This window comes from Dipodomys ordii, unplaced genomic scaffold (assembly GCF_000151885.1).
Source record: "Dipodomys ordii isolate 6190 unplaced genomic scaffold, Dord_2.0 Scaffold118, whole genome shotgun sequence".
Lineage (NCBI taxonomy): Eukaryota > Metazoa > Chordata > Mammalia > Rodentia > Heteromyidae > Dipodomys > Dipodomys ordii.
The window spans coordinates 2376899-2386981 of NW_012267334.1; the positions used below are offsets into that span (position 1 = coordinate 2376899).

General features: G+C 58.0%; 1 protein-coding gene across 2 annotated transcripts; it reads left to right on the top strand.

The window, feature by feature from the left end:
* The first annotated feature begins 1849 nt into the window (after positions 1-1849).
* LOC105995625 (ficolin-1-like) lies at positions 1850-9660 on the top strand. 2 transcript variants are annotated; one of them, XM_013029405.1, is made up of 9 exons: positions 1850-1937; positions 3375-3488; positions 5198-5287; positions 5540-5575; positions 6312-6344; positions 6475-6602; positions 6971-7100; positions 8220-8354; positions 9273-9660. In XM_013029405.1, the coding sequence occupies exons 1-9, from the start codon at positions 1856-1858 to the stop codon at positions 9518-9520; spliced, it is 996 nt and encodes a 331-aa protein (XP_012884859.1). In that variant the 5' UTR covers positions 1850-1855; the 3' UTR covers positions 9521-9660. The 2 variants fall into 2 exon arrangements, with proteins under 2 accessions (XP_012884859.1, XP_012884860.1); XM_013029406.1 differs by having other exon boundaries at positions 5543-5575.
* Positions 9661-10083: the final 423 nt, after the last annotated feature.

Genomic DNA, 10083 nt, shown 5'->3' on the forward strand with positions numbered 1-10083 from the left:
CTTCTTAGAATTTATTTTGTTAAATGGTTTCTCAGTGGTCTGACAGAGTTACACCGCTGGACCCCTCTCCTAAGCATACCATCCCTTGGTCAATTCATTTGTGTGCATACGCATGTAACCCTGTGTACGTCAGCATGTATGACTGAACGTTTGCTCTAGCCTCCCCATATGAGAGGAACGTGTAAACCTGTGTACGTCGTCATGTATGATTGAATATTAGATCTAGCCTCCACATATGAGAGGAACGTGTAACCCTGTGTATGTCAGCATGTATGACTGAACGTTTGCTCTAGCCTCCCCATATGAGAGGAACGTGTAACCTGTGTACATCGTCATGTATGATTGAATGTTAAATCTAGCTTCCGCATATGAGAGGAACGTGCACCGTGGTGAATTTTTTTGAAACACACTTGGTTTTTGCTGAACTTGCTCATCATCACTCTTTATCTTTAGAATTACTTGAATTTTTGACATCTTTAATAATATCTCCTGAAAATAATGATAACTATGTCTCTGCCTTTCCAGTCTCCCACTTTCCTGTTGTGATTCCACCCCCCGCGTCCCCCACTGGGCACATGCGTTATCAGCGTGGGGGTTAGAGGCCTCCCGGTTGATTCTCAGCCTCAGAGGCCGCTTTCTGGATTTCACCCTCAGTCAGGCCATAGCTTCAACGCTCCCAGCCTTGGCCCACCTGCTGCGCACCCATCCTTCCATACGCTCTGTCTGGCTGTACCGCTGCCCTTTCTCATGAACTGACTCAAGTGATCTTGGTGACAACTTGCAGACCAGGTCACACATTGCCCCAGGGAGTCTTTGTGGAATGCGGGCTCAGCTGCCTCTACCTGTCCAGACTAAGCCCCAGTGGGCATCGTTCCCGAGTCAGCCGTAGCCTACGCGGTGGTCACATGGCTGAGGGGTCTCACGCGGCTCAGCAGCGCGGGGAGGGACTGGAGGCACCACCATCTGCCATCTGTCTGTGCTCTCTTCCCAGAGCCCGAAGCCAGGCACCCTGACCTGTGTGAGGCCCCGAGCCACCACACTGGTTGGACTCAGTCCTGCACTCCCCGGCCGCCTCCTGTATCCACGCGCAGCCTTTCACCTGGCCATCCTGCTCCTCTCCTCCAGGGGCCGCTCTGCACACACTGGCTTAGAAGATCAGCCAAGCAGAGCCCAGCTGCCCCCTCGCCACCTCTCCTGCCATGCCAGGACTCCCAGGAGCTGTGTCTACAAATCCCAAGAACCCCGAGCCTGTTCAGGCACCGAGGGACACACAACTCAAGATGTAGAATTCGGCCTCCTCCACCTCACAGGACTCCAGACAGACTGCGTGCACAGTCCGGGTTCGGCTGGATGAGGGACTTTGATTCTCCATCTGTAAATTCCAGATACGTTTCTCCTCCTACTGGGCCATGGAGGGTTATAGCACTAAGTGGCACTCTGGACCAAGTAGGTCCTCAAAACCCATCCTCTCCTTCTACTACAAAAGCCGGATTGCTTTACCCAGACTGTCTGGGGATGAGACAAAGCTGGAAATTCTCTCGGCAAAGTTGTCCTCACCCCAGTCAAGGCTGTGGTGAGGGGAGTGGGGGCATGGGGGAGGGAGGGTAGCAGCAGAGGAGTTTGGGGAGCCATTTGGGCTGCGCCCAAGGAGCTCCTGCAGGAAGAAGGCCTCTCTGGGGGACGGACGGATGTCCCCTGCGATGGCTCTGGTTACACTGTTGTGTAACCAGAAAGTAGGAAATGGGTGATCCCTTGGGATTGAGAAACTGTAGGTCAGGCCGGGGCCGGCTGCCCTTGATCTATAAGAGCTAAGCTCTACCAAGCCAGACAAGAGGCAGAGCTGAGCAGAATCGCCATGGCCCCGACACTGCTTGTCCTGCTCTTTTGGGCCTTGTCCATCAAAGATCTGACTGTCCAGGCTAATGATACCTGCCCAGGTGAGACAGAGTCTCCTCCCCTCCCCCCAGAGGGGTAACCACCCGCTGAGTGACTGGTGAGCGCTAGGCTAACGCGGCTTCTAATGCACCCTGCAGCTGGGCTCCAGCCTCAGAGGAGAGGGAGGTGCAGGAGGCCCGGAGGCCCGCCCACTGTCAGGGGAAGCAAGCGGGGGCTGGCGGGGGCGGCCTTTGTCATGGAACCTCACAAGCGGGTCCCCTCTCTGCCACTGAGATTTCTGTCTGTCTTCTTGTGGGGGAAAGGCTCTAGCGATCTCAGCGGCTGTAGCCACTCTGCTGGGACTTTGGCAAGCGTATAGTTCTGTGGACGCGGGTGGAGTCTCCCTCACCGGGCCTTGCGCCTGGGGCTCTGCCCACACCGAGACCTGCCCTAAGGACCAAGCAGACACGCCAAGGGCAGCGCGTCAGCGGGGAGGACGCAGCCCTCGGCCATGGCCCGCTCCAGGGCAGGAGCTGGAGGAGCAAGGAGCCAGCGCACCGTCCAGGCTGAGCCCGTCTCCAGAGCACAGGGTCCAGCGCTGTGCCTTCCGAGTGTCTGCCCAGACGGCATATGCTTTTCCTAATCACCAAAAATAATGGTACTTTTAAAAGAAACAACCAGCTCCATATGGCCCCGTGCAGGCAGTGGCCTGCCCTGTGTCTCGGCTCATACTTCCCACAGTCACTCCCCAAGGTTTGCGGGGGAAAACGCTCCATCGATCCCATTCCCTCACTATTTTTAAAGCAATATTGACTGTTATTAGTACCTTTTTTGGTGGTCCTAGGGTTTGAACTCAAGGCCTGGACACTTCCCTGAGATTTTTCGCTCAAGGCTGGCAATCTACCACTTGAGCCCCAGCTCCACTTCTGCTTTTTTTTTGCTGGTTAATTGAATAAAAGAGTTCCACAGACTTTCCTGTCGGGCCGACTTTGAACTGTGATCCTTAGATCTCAGCCATCTGAGTAGCTGGGATGACAGACATGAGCTACTGGGGTCTGGATGTTATTTATTGAAACTGCCCTCTGTTTACAAAGCTCTTTCAAAGTGCTAAGAATTGTAGAGCAATCCTTGCTTTGTCTCTATTATCCCCATTGGCAAAGGGGGAGACAGAATCAGAGGGCTCAAGCCATCTACCTGGGGACACACTGCACCCAGGGCTGTGGTTCTCTACTGAGCAAGGTTAGCCTTGAAGGCAAAGGCTCTGCCCTGTATCATCGCCTTCCTGACCAACTGCTCAGGGGCAAGGAAGGACAGTCCCCTGCATCTGGGCCAACGCCCCAGCAGGAGCCACTACCCCTGGTGACCGCCATGTGCCCAAGTCTGATGGCATGGAGGTGGCAGTTGCTCTTGGTACCGGCAACCTGCCTGGCTCTTCTGGGCCTCCAATGCTGTCCAAGGAGGGCAGCACTCACGAACTGGACACTTGTGCTTCCTTGCAGAGACGAAGGTGGTGGGTTTGGAGAGCTCCAACCAGCTCACCATTCTGAGAGGCTGTCCTGGGCTGCCAGGGCCCCCAGGACCCAAAGGAGAGGCGGGAGCCAGGGGAGAGAGAGGTGCGTGCAGGGCAGGGGGGGTAAGCAAGGAGGATGGGGATGCTGCTCTGGTCCTCGGGGTGGGGGAGGGGGGCTGGCTAGGCAATGCCTCCACCTTGCGTCTTAGGATGGCGGCCCTGGTCTGACCCCTGCTAGGGGCAGCGAGGGAGGCTGACCCTGCAGGCTCAGTGCCCTTCTGAAATAAGGACTGAGGGGCAGCTCTCTGGACAGCTTCGTAGATGAGCCACCTGGCCCCGAGCCCACAGCAGCCCTGCCCGGCTCCTGACTTCAGTGTCTCTCCTTATTCTCACCAGAAAGTCATGGTGTCTCATTTCTTCTCCACCTATCTCAGGGGACAAAACAGAGGCTCACGGCAGCCAGCACCACAGTGAGCTCACACCCAGCCAGCTCTGCCCCAGCCAGCCCTGCCCCCAGCCAGCCCTGCCCCCAGCCAGCCCTGCCCCCAGCCAGCCCTGCCCCCAGCCAGCCCTGCCCCCAGCCAGCCCTCCCCCAGCCAGCCCTGCCCCCAGCCAGCCCTCCCCCAGCCAGCCCTGCCCCCAGCCAGCCCTCCCCCCAGCCAGCCCTGCCCCCAGCCAGCCCTGCCCCCAGCCACAGCACAATGGCCTCGCAGCTGTCGGACTCAGGGCGCAGCCACCAAGGCCCGAGCCCTCAAGTGGCCTTGTGCTGCTCCCGCCTGCCGCACCCTTCGCTCCAAGATGGCAGTGATGGTGGTCCTGGCAGGCACGGGTGGCGGTGGTCTGAGTCCCCCGAGCCTGGGTGGGCAGATGTGCCTGCGCTTCTGCAGCAAAGCTGCCCAGTGAGCCTCACACACTTGGAGGTGACTTAGTCCACCGGGTAGGGACAGGACAAAGCTGGGGTCCCCCGTGACTCACGGGTTCTAGGAGGCATGCAGCCTAGAGGCCCAAGTGGTGTCAGAGGTCTGTGGCACCTCCTCATCAGGACAGACCTCGTGGGGAGGGGTCAGGTTCTGTCCCCTGGGATGTGGTGCTGGACCTCGGGTGCTCCCATCTTCCCACAGTCTCACTCACCCCGAGCCACGGTTCCACAAGGCCGAGCTGCCTTGGAGCAGGAACCTGTGTCCCCCCGTGCTGCGTGGGGAGGGTCGGGAGGCAGCAAGCGTCCCTGCTAGCTTCCCCGAGGTGGTGGCTGCCTCCCCTGACTCAACTCTATCTTCAGGGGAAGACAAAACGCCCATTCTGGGAGGGACCCCGAAGCTGATGGTGTGGGGGTCCCTGCATTCGTGCTGGGGTCCCTGGTAGACACTGGACTGAGAGTCTCCCAGCTTCTAGCATGGCCTTCCACACAAAGGGCTATGTGGCCCCCTTACTCTTTCCTACTGGGTCCAGGGCCTTGGCACACGCCGCTTCCTCCCGGCACAGGGACCCTGCCGTGAGAAGAGATTCTCTCAGGACAGGGCCTGCTCTAACTGGACAGTCCAGCCCTAGGGAAGCCAGCGTAGCCCCATGCTTGTGTTCATGAAGACTGGAATCTAAGCTGCACCCAAGAGCAAACAGGAGCCAGGCAGACACCCTGCCTCTGCCCCAGGCTCCTGGCCGGTGACCGTGACGCTGTGCTGGCTCTGTCACTGCCATCCACGGTCCCCAGAGGCTGAGCACAACCCACAATCCTGGGGCTCTCTAGAGCTGGAATGGGAGGACAGGAGTCTGCACCGGGTGTTGAGCCCTGTAAGATATGTTTGGAATTCACAGGAGAACAAGGTCTCCCAGGACCACCTGGGAAGGAAGGACCACCTGGGAAGGAAGGACCACCTGGGAAGGAAGGACCACCAGGGCCTAAAGGTAAGGAAGGGAATGATGGTGGGAAGAGGCTCCAAGCAGACATCCTGAGCTGCCTATAAAGACAAGGGGGTGGGAGAGAGAGATGGAGGGGGCCTGGTCTTACCCTGGACCTCAGGGGGTGGGAGAGCCCAATGCTCCCCCCCACACACCCAGAGGCAATGCAGGCTCTTGAGAGCTGTGCCCAGGGGAGAGTGGATCTCTGGGCCCACCAGAGGCTCTGGGAATCAGCATCTTGTTCTCTGTTCTTTCCAGGAGACCCAGGAGAGAAGGGCCCTCGTGGAGAGAAAGGTGAGCCTCCCGGGCCCATCTGCAGCAGCATCCAGGGAGAGCTCGGGGGGCTGGGCCACCCACCACCCTCCCCCGGGGCCCCAGGCACAACTCCTATTGTTCAGCAGACAGACCTAGACACCCCAGTGCCTGAGATGAACCCCAGCACCTGCCCACTGTCCACTCCAATGACAGCCAGGATGACAGTACCGTGTCAAGCTGGACACCTGGGTTATTTGAAATCTTGTCTAAATGAAGCTCATTTGTTGGTTTGGTGTTTTTTTTTAATTGCAAAATTAGTCAAAGCAAAAGTTACAAAACTAAGATAGAGTCCATTGCCCTGTCTTCAAATAAAAACTGCAGGATCAGGGCACAGAGTCACCAGGCCACACAGACAGACAGACAGACAGACAGACACACACACACACACACAGAGCATCCTTGAGAACACTTCCTAGGAAGAGCCTCGATGGACTATGCTGGGTTTGAGGGCACAGTTTTGGCTTTGCCTGGCACACAGTGGCCTAAGCAGTTGGCCATGGGGTGACAATGCTCACCACCACCACAGGAGAGAGCCAGGCAGCCGGGCCCCAGGCTCTCAGGAAAGGACAGTCTAGTGACCGGTGAGCTGGCCCCGGAATCTCCAAGTGGTTGTCCCATTTTCTCTTCTGTAAGAAGAGGCACTTGGGGCTGAAGCAGACCAGGGCAGTGACCTACCTCAAAGTGATGGCCCATGTCCTCTCTGTCCCCCACACAGGTGACCCCGAGTCATCTGAGACATGTGCCACAGGTGAGCACAGCCCCTCTCCTCCCCCGCCCATACCCTGTCATCTCTGTCTCCAGAGCCCTCCCCTACCTGCCTCCCTTCCCAGCTACTCCCCAAACGCCCCATCCCCCCTCACGCCCTGCTCCATCTGCAGGACCTCGGAACTGCAAGGAACTGCTCACACACAATGACCTCCTGACGGGCTGGCACACCATCTACCTGCCCGACTGCCGGCCGTTGTCTGTGCTCTGTGACATGGACACAGAAGGTGGAGGCTGGACTGTGAGTGTCGGGCGGGGGGGCCTGGGCAGAGGCAGGCTCCCGGGACTCCAGGGGCTGGGTTCTAGAATGGCCTGGGAGACTTCCTGCAGCCCCCTCCCTCCACCCCCCAGTGCCTCTCCCAGACCTTCCTTCTCTGAGGACTGAAGAGATAGAGGTGGATGAGCATCCAGGCCGTAGGGAGGCCTGGAGGAAATTCCGGCCTCCCAGGCCTCCTCAGTGGCTTTAGGTTTGTTGCCGACCTTCTCTGAGCCTACAGCACCCAGTCCTGGAGCTCCTGTGCTAGCCATTTCTGCTCCTGTATGGGGCTGGGTGCAGTGCTGTGGGCTCAGCCTGAGTCCTCCCCCTTTCCTCCCACCCTGCCCCTACAGGTCTTCCAGCGCAGGGTGGATGGCTCTGTGGACTTCTATCGAGACTGGGCTGCTTACAAGCAGGGCTTCGGCAGTCAGCTGGGGGAGTTCTGGCTGGGAAATGACAACATCCAGGCTCTGACGTCCCAGGGTGAGCCGTGCCCAGGGCCCTGGCCATGACCCATTTGCACTAGGGCTGTTCAGCAAAGGAGTCCTGCGTGGTTAGAGTCTGAGTATCACTGAGCACAACCACTCCAGGACGTCAGGATCTGAGGACACGGGTGGCAGAGAGGGGTCTGGCCAGTCTCAGGCCACTGGCATCTCAGAACCCACAATAAGAGGGACAGAGTCCAGCAGGGCTCAGGGACATGCCTCACAGTGGTTGCTGGGATGCCCTTGGTCCTTCAGATGCCACTTGGTGTTCTCCAGCTCGGGAAGAGGCATGCACATAGGTGCATGCACACACCCGTGCACACACACACCTATGCACACTCAAACACATTTGGTGTTCTCCAGCTTGGGAGGAGGGATGCACACATATACATGCACACTCACACGCACACACATGTGCACACTCAAACACATATAGGTATGTGTGCACACATACATGCACACAGGCATGTGTGCATGCACATACACATGTACACATACACACGTGCTTGCTTGTACACATACAGATACAAGCACGCACATGCACACACATACACAGGCACAAGCATACACACATACATATGTACACACAGACACAGAACACACACATACAGGCATGTCTGCATGCACATGAACACATCCACATCCACACTATACACAGGCACGAGCACAGCACATGCATGTACACACAAGCACACTCACACATAGGCACAAGCACACACAGGCATGCATACACATACAGAGGCATGCAACACATACAGGCATGTATTGTGTACATGCACACACATATACACACATATACACAGGCACGAGCACACACATGCACACTCACACACATACAGGCACATGTGCACATACATGCACACTTGCACACACAGGCTCAAGCACACTCACATACACACACACTTCTCACTCCACTGCTGTGGTGCCACTCAGCCCTTAGCAGAACCCACATTTCTGAGGGTCTGCCAGGCTGGGTCGGGCCCAGCCTGTAGCACAGCAGAACAGCCCAGAAAACCCACAGGGATTTTCAAGCATGCCCGGGTGACATCCGTACCCACAGCGCCCCCAACCCCACTTCTCAAGCCTCAGAGGTTGAGCCTTAAAACGTCCCTGGCAGGAACCAGCGAGCTCCGCGTGGACCTTGTGGACTTTGAGGGCAAGAGAGTCTATGCCACCTACAGCTCCTTCCAGATGCTGGGGGAGGCAGACAAGTACAAGCTGGTCCTGGGGGACTTCAAGGGGGGCAGTGCCGGTGAGTATGCGAGGACCCGGCAGGGGCGGGGCTTCTGAGGCGCTGGGGGCGGGGGCTTCGGGTTGGGGGTCTCTGCTGTGCGGGAGGGACGGGATGGGGGTGCTTGAGGCACATCTAAGCTGCTCACCTCCTGCAGACAGGAAGCAGAGGGAAGCAGGCTTCCTCCAGCCAGGCCCCGCCTCCCGCAGTCCCGCCCCCTCCCAGTAGCTGATGTGCCTTGTGAAGCCACACGTGAATGGATGCCCCATGAGGTGATACTGTCACCTCCCCACCTCTGAGCACTGTGGGGCTCTGCCTTCAACCCCGGAGCCTCTGGAGGGACACCTTATATCCAATCACAGAGGCTCTCTTTCCCAGAAGGACTCTGGCCATGTGGTCTGGGAGGGGCCCTGCTGGAGGAGCTCCCAGACACACCTGCTCACCAACGCCTCGGACAACAGCAGGGCCTGAGCCTAGTTATCCACACTGAACCCAAACCTGCTTTTTCAGGGTGTCTGCCCTGGAGCTTGTGTCCCCGTTGGGGACTTCAGGGCAAAGTGTGCACCCCCAATCTGCAGGCAGGGCAGGCTGAGGCTTGGGAGGGGGAGTGCTGCTTGTGTGCAGGAAATCCATCCCTGGCATACAGAAGACCCAGGGAGGTACAGCAGTGGGAAGGAGATGGCAGGTCCCAAAGGTGCTAGGAGCTCTCAGGAAGCAGCAGATGCCTGGGGCAGGAGGCAATGGCTGCAGGATTCCGGGACCAGGACCTGGAGGCCCACCTGCTGGGAGGCTTGGGCGGCTGGTTCATCCACCCAGCCCTCTGGGCAGGAGGAGTTCTCAGAGCGAGGATGAGTTCTCAGAGCAGAAGGCAGGGCCAGGTGGGGCCTGGGATGGCAGGCCGCCTCTGGCATGGACCACACCCACTTTTTCTCCTCACAGGTGATTCCTTGACATCTCACAACAACCAGCCCTTCACCACCAAAGACCAGGACAACGACATGAGCACTTCTAACTGTGCGGTGGTGTACCAAGGGGCCTGGTGGTACGCTGGGTGCCACGTGTCAAACCTGAACGGCCTGTACCTTCAGGGTTCCCATTCCAGCTTTGCAAACGGCATCAACTGGAACTCAGGGAAAGGATACTATTACAGCTACAAGGTGTCAGAGATGAAGGTGCGGCTCACTTAGCTCTCCGCACCCAACGGGGACATCCACCAGAAATCCACTTCTGCATCCCAAGCCCTTGGTCTGTGTCTCTGGATAAGAAAGGGACCTGGCTGCCTGCTGCTACTGCCCTTCGCCCCCACCCCCTCCACCCCCCTGCCTGGGGCCCCCATTCTCACCTGGATTCCCCCTCCACCCCTCTGCCTGGGGCCCCCTCCTCACCCGGCTTCCCCCTCCACCCCTCTGCCTGGGCCCCATCCTCCCCCGGCTTCCCCCTCCACCCCTCTGCCTGGGGCCCCCTCCTCACCCGGCTTCCCCGGGCTCCGCCACGCCTGCACTGCCTGGAGATCCCATCCTGCCACCTGGTTCTATTTTACACATGAATAAAAGCTTTTGGTGGACATTTGCCTTCTCTCTTCGGCCCCTTTGCCTGCCTCTTCCCGTTGACGTCTACAACCCACACAAGAAATGTTACAACGACCTACTATCCAGTTCTGTGAAAAGTTCCTGTTAATTGCTCGAAGGAGTTTCATGGCGATTCATACATGCATACACCATGTTTCAGTAGATTGATCACACATACGATT